This window comes from Oncorhynchus gorbuscha, linkage group LG03 (assembly GCF_021184085.1).
Source record: "Oncorhynchus gorbuscha isolate QuinsamMale2020 ecotype Even-year linkage group LG03, OgorEven_v1.0, whole genome shotgun sequence".
Lineage (NCBI taxonomy): Eukaryota > Metazoa > Chordata > Actinopteri > Salmoniformes > Salmonidae > Oncorhynchus > Oncorhynchus gorbuscha.
Window position 1 is genome coordinate 30221112 of NC_060175.1, and position 16498 is coordinate 30237609.

General features: G+C 41.5%; 1 protein-coding gene across 2 annotated transcripts in view; it reads right to left on the bottom strand.

Moving 5' to 3' along the window:
- Nucleotides 1-9229: 9229 nt before the first annotated feature.
- The window catches only part of LOC124031196 (SAP domain-containing ribonucleoprotein-like), a 61471-nt gene continuing 54202 nt past the window's right edge, over nt 9230-16498 (bottom strand). For both annotated transcript variants that reach the window (XM_046342156.1, XM_046342154.1), the window contains exons 10-11: nt 11233-11319; nt 9230-9427 (exon numbers count right to left, since the gene is read on the bottom strand). In XM_046342156.1, coding sequence (XP_046198112.1) covers nt 9386-9427; nt 11233-11319 — 129 coding nt within the window. In that variant the 3' untranslated portion in view covers nt 9230-9385. The remainder of the gene's footprint in view (nt 9428-11232; nt 11320-16498) is intronic.

Here is a 16498-nt window from a genome sequence, read left to right on the forward strand (position 1 = left end):
CCTTTGGCAGCGATTACAGCTGTGAGTGAGCGCTTCGCACACCTGGATTGCACAATATTTGCACATTCTGTTTTTAAATTCTTCAAGCTCTGTCAAGTTGGTTGATTGTTGCTTGACAGCCATTTTCAAGTCTTGCCATAGATTTTCAAGCTGATTTAAGTCAAAACTAACTAGGCCACTCAGGAACATTCAATGTTGTCTTGGTAAGCAACTCCAGTGTATATTTGGCCTTGTGTTTAAGGTTATTGTTCAGCTGAAAGGTGAATTTGTCTCCCAGTGTCTCCCTAGTCTTTGCCGATTACAAGCATACCCATAACATGATGCAGCCACCGCCAATGCTTGAAAATGTTTTGTTTTCAGCAGACATAACACTTTATTCAGGACATAAAGTTAATTTCTTTGCCATATTTTCTGCAGTTTTACTTTAGTGCCTTATTGCAAACAGGATGCATGTTTTGGATTGTAGAAAAAAATCTGTACAGGCTTCCCTTCTTTTCACTCTGTCCTTTAGGTTAGTGTTGTGGAGTAACTACAGTTTTTGATCATGGTGAAATCCCTGAGCGGGTTCCTTCCTCTCCGGCAACTGAGTTAGAAAGGACGCCTGCATCTTTGTAATGACTGGGTATATTGATACACCACCCAGTGTAATTAATAACTTCACCATACTGAAATGGACATTCAATGTCTGCCTTTTAAATTTTTTACCCATCTACCAATAGGTGTCCTTCTTTGCAAGGCATTGGAAAACCTCCCTGGTCTTCATGGTTGAATCTGTGTTTGACATTTACTGTTCGACTGAGGTACTTCACAGATATGTGGGGTACAGAAATTAGGTGGTCGTTCAAAAATCATGTAAAAACCCATGCAACTTATGTGACTTTTTTACTCCTGAACTTATTTAGGCATACCATGAAAGGGGTTGAATACTTATTGACTGAAGACATTTCAGCTTTTCATTTTTAATTAATTTCTACAAAAAGTGGGTATTGCGTATAGGCCAATGACACTCAATTTGATCAATTTTAAATTCAGGCTGTAACAAAATGTGGAAAAAAGTCAAGGGGTGTGAATACTTTCTGAAGGCTCTGTATGAGAAAGTGTTTTCATATATTTAAATATGAGAGGAAAAAATCTATGTAAATAAATACCCAAATGTTAACATTTTATAATGTTTTGGACAGGTTCTCCGCTTCTAATGTTTTTGCCCACTTTTATTTCTCTTTCATTTGTTCACGGTATGTAGATAAAATTCAACCCAATGTTGTAGTTTAATGGTTTTGCATATGAATAACTGTTCCATTGTTATTTCGTTTTATTTTCTGTCTTATTTTGTACAATAAATCATTTATTTAGCTTACGAAATTCACAGCTGATTGGTTGTAATTTCTCCTTATCTCTGGCTACCACTACCCTAGCCCACTGCCACACCTTAATTGAAAAGCATTATCCAGCTCCTAACTCATCCACATGCCTGTATTGGCTTACATAAATTGAGCTTAGGAGGTCAGTGACTGCCTGGTGGTGCCCTGAATCTTGGGATGGGGGTGGGGTGGGGGGACAGGAAACAGATTCATTCTGAGTCTAATTGGTGGAAGAGAGAGAGGAGGAGAGCAACCAGCCCGAAGAGAAAGGTTTAGTGTTGGGAGGCCATTGTTTGGATTTCGTATGGGATGCAGTATGACCCAATTAATATGTCACCTGATAGGAGGGCCTCTCATCAGCCTAATTTAGGGCAGCAATGAGGGACAAATAAGACTGAAGACGGAGCTCTTTACTGATGCAAATGCACAGACCACCCACCACAGAGAAGAGAACACGGACACCACCAATGACAAACCTTACATGCTCAAACAGAAACCTTACCAAACAAACATTCACACACTCCTCTACCCATAATCACACACACTGACATAATCACAAACTTCCACCTATGCACACACACACATCTGTTGATTTCAGTGCATGTTTTATTTTATTTGACCTTTATTTAACTAGGCATTTGACATACAATTTGATTTGAACTATAAAATACCTGTTGAAATGTACGAGGGGAAAATACATTTTTTATGAATGTTACAAAACTCCCAAGAAAGGGTTTGGGAAGTGTAGGATTGCAGCAATAGCCATAAAGTGAACAAAGGTCCAGGGAAGGTATATTGGGGGAAGCATTCAATAGGACTGATTGTTGGACACAGTAATTAGTAACACTTTAGTGTACGGCTCAATAATGGACCAGTGTTCAGAGAGGGAGGTTGGTTTAGGAAAAAAAATCACACTTGTTCACCCATTTCAGGAAAGCTTCAACTTCAAGTGATAATTGCCTCCCTCCCAAATGACTGTCTCAGGCAATAATCAAGTGTTTTCGTAAAATTGTTTAAACATGAAAAATAAGTAGTAGGTGGTTTAGAAGACTTTCAGCTGAAGTTATGCAATTCAAGATGGCGTAGCAGTCGGATGTCTGTTATGTTTGTCTTGTCCTGCCCTGAACATACTCTCCTGCAACCCACCTCACCCAATGTGGTATGGATCTGCTATTTTTTATACTTTAGAACCGGAACCCCCTTCAGAGGCTAGCCAGCTAACTAGCTACTAGCCAGTTAGCCACTGCTAGCCGTCATCACCGTTAACTCAGACATCTGACAGCCTCAGCCTGATCAATTCCTGCCAGTCTGCACAGCGCGATATCAACCCAGAGCATATCGGACTCCTTTTCTCTACCATATCTCCAGATTCCTACTGTAAGCTCTGAAACTTTACTCCGGATCATCGCAGCTAGCAAGCTGCTATCCGAGTGGATACTCCTGGCTAACGTCTCTGTCCCGAAGCAAGCACCAGTAAGCCTGGAGATAGCTTCGAGCTAGGCCCATCTCCCGGCTAGCCCAAGAGATCCATCAGACAATTCCTGGGCTTCAATTACCTCTTTTGCCAATTGGTCTGGAACCTTTGCTGCCGACATGGAGCCCCGCCGATCCATCACGACTATTCTGCCGACGTAACCGTCCGAGGGGGTTTCTATCCCGAAGCAAGCACCAGCTAGCCTCGAGCTAGGCCCATCTCCCGGCTAGCCTCGAGCTAGGCCCATCTCCCGGCTAGCCTCGAGCTAGGCCCATCTCCCGGCTAGCCTCGAGCTAGGCCCATCTCCCGGCTAGCCGAAGAGATCCATCAGACAAGTCCTGGGCTTCAACACCTCTTTTGCCAACTGGGCTGGACCCTTTGCTGAGTCCCGACGATCCTTCACAACTGGTTTGCAAACGTAACCATCCGAGGGGGTTTCAACTGGCTCTCCCGTTGCAATGTCCCCCCCGAGGCCCACCCGGCCTGCTAGCTGTCTGAATCGCTGTGCCTCCAGCTCGCCTAGCTACTCACTAGACCCTATGATCACTCGGCTACACATGCCTCTCCCTAATGTCAATATGCCTTGTCTATTGCTGTTTTGGTTAGTGATTTTTGTCTTATTTCACTGTAGAGCCTCCAGCCCTACTCAATATGCCTTAGCTAGTCCTTTTGTTACAAAACCCACACATGCAGTGACCTCACCTATCTTAAATGGTGCCTCTAGAGAAAAAAACTCTCATCATCACTCAATGCCTAGGCTTCCTCCACTATACTCACATCCTACCATACCGCTGTCTGTACATTATGCCTTGAATCTATTCTTCCGCGCCCAGAAATCTGCTCCTTTTACTCTCTGTTCCGAACGCACTGGCGAATCAGTTCTTTTAGCGTAGTCTTATACTACTCCTACTCTGTTCCTCTGGTGATATAGAGGTTAACCCCTGCAGCCCCCAGCATCATTCCCATTCCCCAGGCGCTCTCATTTGTTGACTTCTGTTCCGTAAAAGCATTGGTTTCATGCATGTTAACATTAGAAGCCTCCTCCCTAAGTTTGTTTTATTCACTACTTCAGCACACTCCGCCAACCCGGATGTCATAGCCGTGTCTAAATCCTGGCTTGGGAAGGCCACCAAAAATCCTGAAAGTTCCATCCCTAACTGTAACATTGTCCGACAAAATAGAACTGCCAAAGGGGGCGGAGTTGCGATCTACTGCAAAGATAGTATGACAGAACTAAACAATTTCAGCTTCTACTTTTAAAAATCCACCATTCCAGAAACAAGTCTCTCACCATTGCCGCTTGTTATAGATCCCCTTCAAGTCCCAGCTGTGCTATGGACACCATATGTGAATTGATTGACCACCATCTATCTTCGTACTGTTAGGTGACCTAAACTGGGACATGCTTAACACCCCGGCCATCCTACAATCTAAGCAAGATGCCCTCAATCTCACACAAATGATCAAGGAACCTACCAGGTACAACCCTAAATCCGTAACCATGGGCATCCTCTTAGATATCATCCTGACCAACTTGCCCTCTAAATACACCTCTGCTGTCTTCAACCAGGATCTCAGCGATCACTGCCTCATTGCCTGCGTGCGTAATGGTTCCATGGTCAAAAACGACCACCCATCATCACTATCAAACACTCCCTAAAACACTTCAGCGAGCAGGCCTTTCTAATCGACCTGGCCCGGGTATCATGGAAGGATATTGACCTCATCCTGTCAGTAGAGGATGCGTGGTTGCTCTTCAAAAGTGCTTTCCTGTCCATCTTAAATAAGCATGTCCCATTCAAAAAATGTAGAACTAAGAACAGATATAGCCCCTGGTTCATCCCAGACTTGACTGCCCTTGACCAGCACAAAAACATCCTGTGGCATTCTGCATTAGCATCAAATAGCCCCCGCGATATGCAACTTTTTAGGGAAGACCGGAACCAATATATACAGTGGGGCAAAAAAGTATTTAGTCAGCCACCAATTGTGCAAGTTCTACCACTTAAAAAGATGAGAGGCCTGTAATTTTCACTTCAACTATGACAGACAGACAAAATTAGAAAAAAAATCAAAAAAATCACATTGTATGATTTTTAATGAATTTATTTGCAAATTATGGTGGAAAATAAGTATTTGGTCACCTACAAACAAGCAATATTTCTGGTGCTCACAGACCTGTAACTTCTTATTTAAGAGGCTCCTCTGTCCTCCACTCATTACCTGTATTAATGACACCTGTTTGAACTTGTTATCAGTATAAAAGACACCTTTCCACAACCTCAAACAGTCACACTCCAAACTCCACTATGGCCAAGACCAAAGAGCTGTCAAAAGACACCAGAAACAAAATTGTAGACCTGCACCAGGCTGGGAAGACTGAATCTGCAATAGGTAAGCAGCTTGGTTTGAAGAAATCAACTGTGGGAGCAATTATTAGGAAATGGAAGACATACAAGACCACTGATAATCTCCCTCGATCTGGGGCTCCACGCAAGATCTCACCCCGTGGGGTCAAAATGATCACAAGAACGGTGAGCAAAAATCCCAGAACCACACGGGGGGACCTAGTGAATGACCTGCAGAGAGCTGGGACCGAAGTAACAAAGCCTACAATCAGTAACACACTACGCTGCCAGGGACTCAAATCCTGCAGTGCCAGACTTGTCCCCCTGCTTAAGGTAGTACATGTCCAGGCCCGTCTGAAGTTTGCTAGAGAGCATTTGGATGATCCAGAAGAAGATTGGGAGAATGTCATATGGTCAGATGAAACCAAAATATAACTTTTTGGTAAAAACTCAACTCGTCGTGTTTGGAGGACAAAGAATGCTGAGTTGCATCCAAAGAACACCATACCTACTGTGAAGCATGGGGGTGGAAACATCATGCTTTGGAGCTGTTTGTCTGCAAAGGGACCAGGACGCCTGATCCGTGTAAAGGAAAGAATTAATGGGGCCATGTATTGTGAGATTTTGAGTGAAAACCTCCATCAACAAGGGCATTGAAGATGAAACGTGGCTGGGTCTTTCAGCATGACAATGATCCCAAACACACCGCCTGGGCAACGAAGGAGTGGCTTCGTAAGAAGCATTTCAAGGTCCTGGAGTGGCCTAGCCAGTCTCCAGATCTCAACCCCATAGAAAATCTTTGGAGGGAGTTGAAAGTCCGTGTTGCCCAACAACAACCCCAAAACATCACTGCTCTAGAATAGATCTACATGGAGGAATGGGCCAAAATACCAGCAACAGTGTGTGAAAACCTTGTGAAGACTTACAGAAAACGTTTGACCTCTGTCATTGCCAACAAAGGGTATATAACAAAGTATTGAGATAAACTTGTTATTGACCAAATACTTATTTTCCACCATAATTTGCAAATAAATTCATTAAAAATCCTACAATGTCATTTTCTGGATTTTTTTTCTCTCATTTTGTCTGTCATAGTTGAAGTGTACCTATGATGAACATTACAGGCCTCTCATCTTTTTAAGTGGGAGAACTTGCACAATTGGTGGCTGACTAAATACTTTTTTACCCCACTGTATAGTCAGTTAGGAAAGCTATGGCTAGCTTTTTCAAACATAAATTTGCTTCCTGTAGCACTAGTTCTAAAAAGCTTTGGAACACTGTAAAGTCCATGGAGAATAAGAGCACCTCCTCCTGCACTGAGGATAGAAAACATTGTCACCACCAATAAATCTACGATAATTGATAATTTCAATAAGCATTTTTTGACGGCTGGCCATGTTTTCCACCTGGCTACCCCTACTCTGGCCAACATCTCAGCACCCCCTGCAGCAATTTGCCCAACCTCCCCACTTCTCCTTCACCCAAATCCAGACAGTTGATGTTCTGAAAGAGCTGCAAAATCTGGATCCCTATAAATCAGCTGGGCTAGACAATCTGGACCCTCTCTTTCTACAATTATCCGCCAAAATTGTTGCAACCCCTATTACGAGCCTATTCAACCTTTCTTTTGTATCGTCTGAGATCCCCAAAAATTGGAAATCTGCCGCGGTCATCCTCCGCTTCAAAGGGGGAGACACTCTAGACCCAAACTGTTATAGACCTATATCCATCCTGCCCTGCCATTTTAAAATCTTCGAAAGCCAAGTTAATAAACAGATCAACCCACCGTACCTTCTCCACTATGCAATCTGGTTTCCAAGCTGGTCATGGGTGCACCTCAGCCACACTCAAGGTCCTAAACAATATCATAACCGCCATCGATAAAAGACAGTACTGTGCAGCCGTCTTCATCGACCTGACCTGGCTTTAGACTCTGTCAATCACCGCATTCTTAATCGGCAGACTCAATAGCCTTGGCTTCTCAAATGACTGCTTCACCAACTACTTCTCAGACAGAGTTCAGTGTGTCATATCGGAGGGCCTGTTGTCCAGACCTCTGGCAGTCTATGGGGGTGCCACAGGGTTAAATTCTCAAGGCCGACTCTTTTCTCTGTATATATGAATGATGTCGCTCTTGCTGCTGGTGATTCTCTGATCCACCTCTACTCAGACGACACCATTCTGTATACAACTGGCCCTTCTTTGGACACTGTGCTAACAAACATCCAAACGAGCTTCAATGAAATACAACAGTCCTGCTTCCGTGGCCTCCAACTGCTTTTAAATGCTAGTAAAATAGCCCCCAACACTCTACTCAGAAAACTGGATGTTGTCTATCACAGTGCCATCCGTTTTGTCACCAAAGCTCCATATCCTACACACCATTGCGACGTGTATGCTCTTGTTGGCTGGCCCTCACTACATATCCGTCGCCAAACCCACTGGCTCCAGGTAATCTAGAAGTCTTTGCTAGGTAAAGCCCTGCCTTATCTCAGCTCACTGGTCACCATAGCAACATCCACCCGTAACAAGCGCTCCAGCATGTATAATGCACTGGTCACCCCCAAAGCCAACACTTCCTTTGGCCGCCTTTCCTTCCAGTTCTCTGCTGCCAATGACTGGAACGAATTGCAAAAATCTCTTTAGCTGTAGTCTTATATCTCCTTCACTAACTTTAAGCATCAGCTGTCAGAGCAGCTTACCGATCACTGTGCCTTGTACACAGCCAATCTGTAAATAGCACACTACCTCATCCCCATATTATTATTTACTCTCTTGCACCCCAATATCTCTACTTGAACATCATCTGCACATCTATCACTCCAGTATTAATACTAAATTGTAATTATTTCGCCTCTGTGGCCTATTTATTGCTTACCTCCATACTCGTCTGCATTTGCACACACTGTACATAGATATTTTTATTTTCTATTGTGTTATTGACTGTACGTTTATTTATGTGTAACTCTGTTGTTTTTGTCGCACGGCTTTACTTTATCTTGGCCAGGTCGCAGTTGTAAATGAGAACTTGTTCTTAACTGGCCTACCTGGTTAAATAAAGATGAAATAAAAAATAAAACAATTAATTAGGAGTTCAATTTTAAATTATAGTGAAATGTAGTAAGAACATTTTGTTGGAAGTCCAATAAGTCCCAAAAACATATTACATATTTATAAACAGTCTAATTATGAACTGTTTATACTGTAAGTAGTCTTTGGACAAGCAGTGACCAATCCATGCTTTAGTTTTGTTTACCTGGCTCCCGTCACCAAATGCCAACTAGCATTTCTGTCCAAAAAACAAAGCCAAGTCAATACAGCATGTTTGAAATGCTACGTCTAAATCATCCCAAAGTGTCTGAAATGTGTGTAGTACAATTAAGTTAATTCAAGATGATTTGTGCATTTCTTGTTATGAAGTTAGCTTAATAAGTGTGCAACCAGGAATCTAAACTGGCAAACTATTGAAGATATTTGATATAAAAATTCCCAACTGAACAGTACCTTAGTGCCTCCACACTTATTACATTATGTCCATTGAGTGAAAAATGTCACAAACCAGGAGCAGTGGTACCCTACCACCTGGTTCGCAGGGGACTATTGCCAGGTTTAGCTAAGGTTTCTTAGCCATTATCCAACAGAGCTGGGTCACACCCAAATCGCTACCAGGGCACGTCAGCCGCTTCTCCCCTAGAGCAGAGAGCATACACCATCCCTCCCCTGGTGGAGTTCCTAAGACGTTTTTGCGAGAAGACCGATTTTTGGGATGTCTCCTTGGTCTGACAAACAGTGCTGTAGATCTTCCACTTTCTACCGCAGGCGCTGAAGGATGACATAGGCAGATGTGGTGGATTGAGACGCAGCCCAAACAAAAATTCCGATATCTCCAGTTTAAAACAGATTGATTTTGATAGGGGTTTGTTTATTATGCGTCAAACGACTCTTAAGAATTAAGCCCTGATAGGAGAGTCTATCCAGACTCTACATGATCTTATTCCCCAACAGCTATAGGACAAGTTTACTCATGGGTTATTAGGACACTTGTGGGAAATTGGAAAATATCTTTATTGTCCAAACTTTTACATACTGTAAATATTTGTTCTTACTAAACAGCATAGGTTGGTAATTTTACCACTGTAAAACAAGAGATACAAGTTTAAAAAATACAATGACATGTTAAAAAAAAGTAAAAAATTGTTGAATCAATTATTTCCAAATCGCTCTGCACGTTTCCTCTTCTTTGCCTGAAATGGGGGGAAAAACCGAACATGTAAGGAACATTGTACATAAATGTTGTCATGTGTGCCAAATGTATACAGAAGAGCATATACAGAAATCGTGACTCCACAGAATCAGGACTTCTATTTGTGGTATATGCATGTGTAACAATAATATATAGATCTTTCTTAAAATTGATGAATTATCATTTGAATGATGAGTGGTGGTGAGGAAACAAACATTACATCAGAGTATCAAGTCAGTATGAAGACTACCAGGCCTGATACCTGCAACATTAGAACTGCAAGCATCATCCTTACATACACTACCGTTCAAAAGTCTGGGGTCAAAACAAATGTCCTTGTTTTTATAAGAAAAGCATATTTTTTGTCCATTAAAATAACATAAAATTGATCAGAAATACAGTGTAGACATTGTTAATGTTGTAAAATACTATTGTAGCTGGAAACGGCTGATTTATAATGGAATATCTACATAGGCCCATGATCAGCAACCATCACGCCTGTGTTCCAATGGCATGTTGTGTTAGATAATCCAAGTTTATCATTTTAAAAGGCTAATTGATCATTAGAAACCATTTTGCAATTATGTTAGCACAGCTGAACACTGTTGTCCTGATTAAAGAAGCAATAAAACTGGCCTTTAGACTCGTTGAGTATCTGGAGCATCAGCATTTTTGGGTTCGATTGCAGTCTCAAAATGGCTAGAAAGAAATAACTTTCTTCTGAAACGCGTCAGTCTATTCTTGTTCTAAGAAATGAAGGCTATTCCATGCGAGAAATTGCCAAGAAACTGAAGATCTCGTACAATGCTGTGTACTACTCCCTTCACAGGACAGCGTAAACGGTCTCTAACCAGAATAGAAAGAGTGGGAGGCCCAGGTGCACAACTGAGCAAGAGGACAAGTACATTAGAGTGTCTAGTTTGAGAAACAGATGCCTCACAAGTCCTCAACTGGCAGATTCAATAGTGAAGAGGCGACTCCGGGATGCTGGTCTTCTAGGCAGAGTTGCAAAGAAAAAGCAATTTCTCAGACTCGCCAATAAAAATAAAAGATTATGATGGGCAAAATAACACAAACACTGGACAGAGGAACTCTGCCTAGAATGTCAGCATCCGGGTGTTGCCTCTTCACTGTTGACGTTGAGACGGGTGTTTTGCGGGTACTATTTAATGAATCTGCCAGTTGAGGACTTGTGAGGCGTCTGTTTCTCAAACTAGACACTCTAATGTACTTGTCCTCTTGCTCAGTTGTGCACTGGGGCCTCCCACTCTTTCAATTCTGGTTAGAGACCGTTTGCGTTGTTCTATGAAGGGCGTAGTACACAGCGTTGAACAAGATCTTCAGTTTCTTGGCAATTTATCGTATGGAATAGCCTAAATTTCTCCGAACAAGAATAGACTGACGAGTTTCAGAAGAAAGTCTTTGTTTCTAGCTTGTAAATGATGACTCACAATACATTTACCTAACAGATTTTTCACATCTATTGACTCAAAATAGCTTCACAATATTAATTAAATGTTTGACTTTGATTCTCTTTGAAGCACTGACTAAATATTGAGGTATTGCCCAATTACAGTTCCTTCAGAATTAGGTAATTCTTCATTCTTTCTGTTCTAGAACATTCTAATAGCGACTTACAAAACATTCCAATACCCCCCCCCCAACACACAACAATGTGAACATTCCGTTCACTTATTTTGAATGCTTCTCACAGCAGTGTTTGATCACTTGAAAGTCGGTCCGACCAGCTCTCTTTTGGCAACAACAGGTCATAGCCCAGGAACATGAAAACAAAACCTTTTGTACCTCACTATCTTCAGCCCCAACTGCAGCAGCAGCGGTGAGAATCCCAAACCTCTCCTTCCTCTTTTTCAGTTTCTCGTCAACTTCAACCTGCAACACAACAGTCAAGGATGAGGAGACTTCCAAATGGGGTTTCGAAAAAGCAACAAACAAATGACATTACATTGAATAAGGGTGGAGAAAAATACCCCCAAATTCTCAGTGTGAATTTCTAAGATTAAAAGGCTGAAAATCTGGTGGCCTGGTGAATAATTTTAAAAAGGTTATGCGAGGACACCGCAAGCTTTCCTCACACACTGCGTTCTGGCAAGAGATTGCCAACTAGAACAAACTGACAGATTCCAGGTCACTGGTCAAACCTCCAAAAACACAACCCCCGAGGTCGGCTCCATACCAATCTCCATCCCGGAAACCAAAGTGAGGAGCAGGAGGGGCTGAGTGGGATGCCCCATACAGCTGCAACAGTGATGGTCCAGCTTTAGGCTGCATCCAGATATTCTCCCTCACTATCATGGATTTAAGAATTTGCATATACGGAATTAAGGAAGTTCATGATCTTTGTTCTGCAACAATACTACACAGCAAATTGGCCAGTATTACCTTGTGTTGATTTTCAGTGTAACATTTCTAGTGTTGATTCAGTTGTAAAATTAACACTCAGTGTAAAATAACCAGTATTAAACCAAAACCACACCAATCATATTTCCTCATGCTCTATTGCAGGTAGATTTTTTAAATTGTTTGTTTCAATATCTGTTTTTGCATGTACACTGTTTGATTAATTCATTGTATGTTACTCATATATAAACATACATTTTCTAAACTACAGTGCATTTGGAAAGTATTCAGACCCCTTGACTGTTTCCACATTTTGTTACATTACAGCCTTATTCTAAAATTGATTAAATATTTTTTTCCCATCAATCTACACACAATACTCCATAATGACAAAGGGAAAACAGGGTTTTAGAAATGTTTGCAAATGTATATATATAAAAAAATGTATTCAGACCCTTTGCTTCGAGACTCGAAATTGAGCTCAGGTGCATTTTGTTTCCATTGATCATCCTTGAGATGTTTCTACAACTTGATTGGAGTCCACCTGTGGTAAACTCAATTGATTGGACATGATTTGGAAAGACATACACCTGGTCCCACAATTGACAGTGCACCTCAGAGCAAAAACCAAGCCATGAGGTCGAAGGAATTGTCCGTAGAGCTCCGAGACAGGATTGTGTTGAGGCACAGATCTGGGGAAGGGTACCAAAACATTTCTGCAGCATTGAGGGTCCCCAAGAACACAGTGGACTACATCATTCTTAAATGGAAGAAGTTTGGAACCACCAAGACTCTTCCTAGAGTTGGCCCCAGGCCAAACTGAGCTATCTATCGGTGGAGAAGGGCCTTGCTCAAGGAGGTGACCAAGAACCCAATTGTCACTCTGACAGAACTCTAGAGTGCCTCTGTGGAGATGGAAGAACCTTCCAGAAAGATAACCATCTCTGCTGCACTCCACCAATCAAGCCTTTATGGTAGAGTGGCCAGACGAAAGCCACTCCTCAGTAAAATGCACATGACAGCCCACTTGGAGTTTGCCAAAAGGCATACCCAAGAAGACTCAAGGCTGTAATTGCTGCCAAAGGTGCTTCAACAAAGTACTGAGTAAAGGGTCTGAATACTTAGGTAAATGTGATGTTTACAAAATGTATACATTTGCAAACATTTCTAAACACTGGTTTTTGCTTCGCTATTATGGGGTATTGTGTATAGATTGATTAAAAAAATAATATTGAATCCATTTTAGAATAAGCCTGTAATGTAAAATGAGGAAAAAGTCAAGGGGTCTGAATACTTTTCGAATGCACTGTAGTTCAATCTCTTACTTGTACTTATCGCACCTGTTACTGAAATGGTTGTTCCAGGTTAGATGGTTTAGGTAGGCTCATATCTTAGTCTTCCCAACCTGGCAGTTATTCTGAATGCAGGTTGCAGGTGAATATAAATTCAAAATGTTGGATATCCCCACTCTGGCTAGATTCCAATAGGAATTACATATCACTTGCAAGCCATCATAATGTGACTTGCAGGCCTGAAAACCATGAGTTTAAGGCCTTCCTTCCTAAATACTTCTTGTATCGCGTTAATTAATACAAAAATGTATTAACATATATAGGAAATATGCAAATAAGGCTTCACACTAAGTAATGTGTTATCTTAAAAGTGAAAAGTATAGACACTTGACCAGTGTTAAATCTACACAATGGCGGCATATCCGACTTTTCTCAAACCTTTTTTCCTTCTGCATATGTGTTTATTCTCTACTTTACGTACACTCTGCTCTAGCGAATGCTGCTGATTTAATAAAGTTGGATCAAAACTGAATCAATGTCTAAGATTACATAATGATAGTATTCTACAGAATCTAATATAATGGCATAGTATTAGGTTACTGTAAGACAAAAACACCACTGCATGTGTCTCGCACATGGCCAAAACTCAACAACATGCACCACTCAGCAAAGTACACAGGTAGGCTATGCCAGCCTTTCTCAAACTTTTTTTGTGCAAAGGACCAGCAAGGCATGGCCTTTTTTTACTACTTTGATAAAAAAATTAATTGACAATTGCATGTTTATAAACACCAATTTTATTGCATTTATTTTTACTTTACACTAAATTAACGAACATTGTATATACTTGGCTGCCTTCATGGTTTGTCGGTCTGTCTTGTACTCATGGGAAGTCTCTCTGTGATTTCTTCAGGGGCTGTCTGTATCCGTCCTTCTGTATGGGCTGTCTTCAGAGGCTGACAGTCTCAATGACAAAACAATTTTTAAAAATCTTTAGTAATTATACACAATATAACCACAATTAAATTTTGATAAACAAATAATCTTGCATTCTTTCAAAATATACACTATTTAAAAAATATAATAGTTAAACATGTTTGACTCACCTAATCAATTTGAGATGGGTGTGCCTGTCTCTTGGACCTCGGAGGGAAGGAGGAGGGATACTCTCAAAGTGTTTATAATAATAATAATAATATATGCCATTTAGCAGACGCTTTTATCCAAAGCGACTTACAATCATGTGTGCATACATTCTACGTATGGGTGGTAGCCAGTCTGCTGCGATATTTAAATTTTGTTGCAGCAAGAGAGGAAAAGCTGGTCTCACATAAGTATGTGGTCTTCACTCCCATCTCGCTGAGTTGCGGAACAGCCAGAATGTGGAAAGGCGTATCTCATTCAAATGAGCGTGTATGCCTTGGTCACAGGACAGCTCCAATAGTTTATCCTAAAAAAACGGTGACAAGCTGAGTCTCTTCAGTGTTGGTGACCGGATTACTCATCCATCGCTTTCCCGAGTGGCGATAAGATTGTGAGGGGAAGAAATCCACAAATTTGATCAGTTTGGCTCAGATGTGACCCCATCAATGTCCACATCCCCCTCGTCAGCTAGAGTTGAGAATAGGGGGGAACATATCGGAAATGCCTCTATCCACACTTGGTCTCTCCTGACGCCCAGCCTTTTCTGGAAAGTGGCAACTAAACTCAGCAAAAAAAAGAAAAGTCCCCTTTTCAGGACCCTGTCTTTCAAAGATAATTCGTAAAAATCCCAAATAACTTCACAGATCTTCATTGTAAAGGGTTTAAACACTGTTGCTTGTCCCATGCTTGTTCAATGAACCATAAACAATTAAATGAACATGCACCTGTGGAATGGTCGTTAAGACACTAACATCTTACAGACGGTAGGCAACTAAGATCACATTTATGAAAACTTCGGACACTAAAGAGTCCATTCTACTGACTCTGAAAAACACCAAAAGAAAGATACCCAGTGTCCTTGCTCATCTGCGTGAACATGCCTTAGGCACGCTGCAAGGTGGCATGAGTAGCAATCCATGAGGAGGAGATGGACTGCAGTACTCAATACAGCTGGTGGCCACACCAGATACTGACTGTTACTTTTGTTCAGGGACACATTATTCCATTTCTGTTAGTCACATGTCTGTGGAACTTTTTGTCTCAGATGTTCATTCTTGTTATGTTCATACAAATATTTACACGTTAAGTTTGCTGAAAATAAGCGCAGTTTACCGTGAAAGGACGTAATTTTTTTTGCTGAGTTTATATACAAGAAATTGGGCTGCATTTGAAATGTCCGTCTCATCTAATTCTAATCGGATTGCAAAGCAATTTGATGCGTGTGCTGGTCTAAAACCTGTGATTCAATATCCTGGATTCTACATGTTGTAGCGGTATTTATTAGAGAGAGGTAAAGAAAGATTTTGTTCGGGCGCCAGACAGGTATTAACCATGCCGAAAGGAAAAGAGTAGAATAGAGAGAGTACCACTACCAGACCCACACACATCAGCAGAAGAGACTGCCTAAAGTGTAGCCTGTTTACCAGATAGCCAGTGGAGAGAAAAGAGAATACACACCATATAAAACCCACATCACAGCACAGGGGTAACCCAAACACGAATACCTCATACAATAATACTAATACTAATAATGGCAGAGCAATTCAACAGCAACTTCATACAAGAACGAACCCAGTCATCAACATAGGATTTGCAATAATCTGTATTATTTTCTAGTGGATGAGTGCAGAGGGTATGAATGTGGGGGGTGTTCATCGACACAACAAAGGCCTTAAAAATGTCCACAGTCTTCTCGGCCAAATGTCATTAGTACACCCCACCTCAATACAGTTCACATAATATACAACTTGCAAGTAACCTACTAAAATGTCCATCCAAATACTTCTGGCAGGGAAATAATAGTCCAGCTCTAATGAACTTCAATGGGAAGTGCATTTAACAAATAGAGAGTCTGTTGCAGGGTAAAGCACTGGAATGAGAGCGAAGAGAAAGAGAGAGAAAAAGATCAATCTTAGCTGTGGTCTTCAGGCCTGCCGGTGTCTGACTGTCCGATGGTTTGTTAGTTTGTTTGTTAAAGCTTCGAAACAATGTTGCTACTAATCCATGCGATCCATAACGGGCGCGGTCCCAAACAAAAACAACCACGATCTAAAGCGATCACACCGATGATTGAGTTAAATACTTTATAAACTACAAACGCTGAAAACAAACAAAACTTCTGCAGCTCAGCACACACAATCAAACTGTCGCGCCACCCAAGAGTTCCTCCCCAAAGAGCTGAACGAGCTCTCTTTATTTCCTCAAACAGGGACCTGAACCCTGGACCCTCAGATGTACTCTTACACTCGGCCGTACAACCGTCTTCAAACACAAAA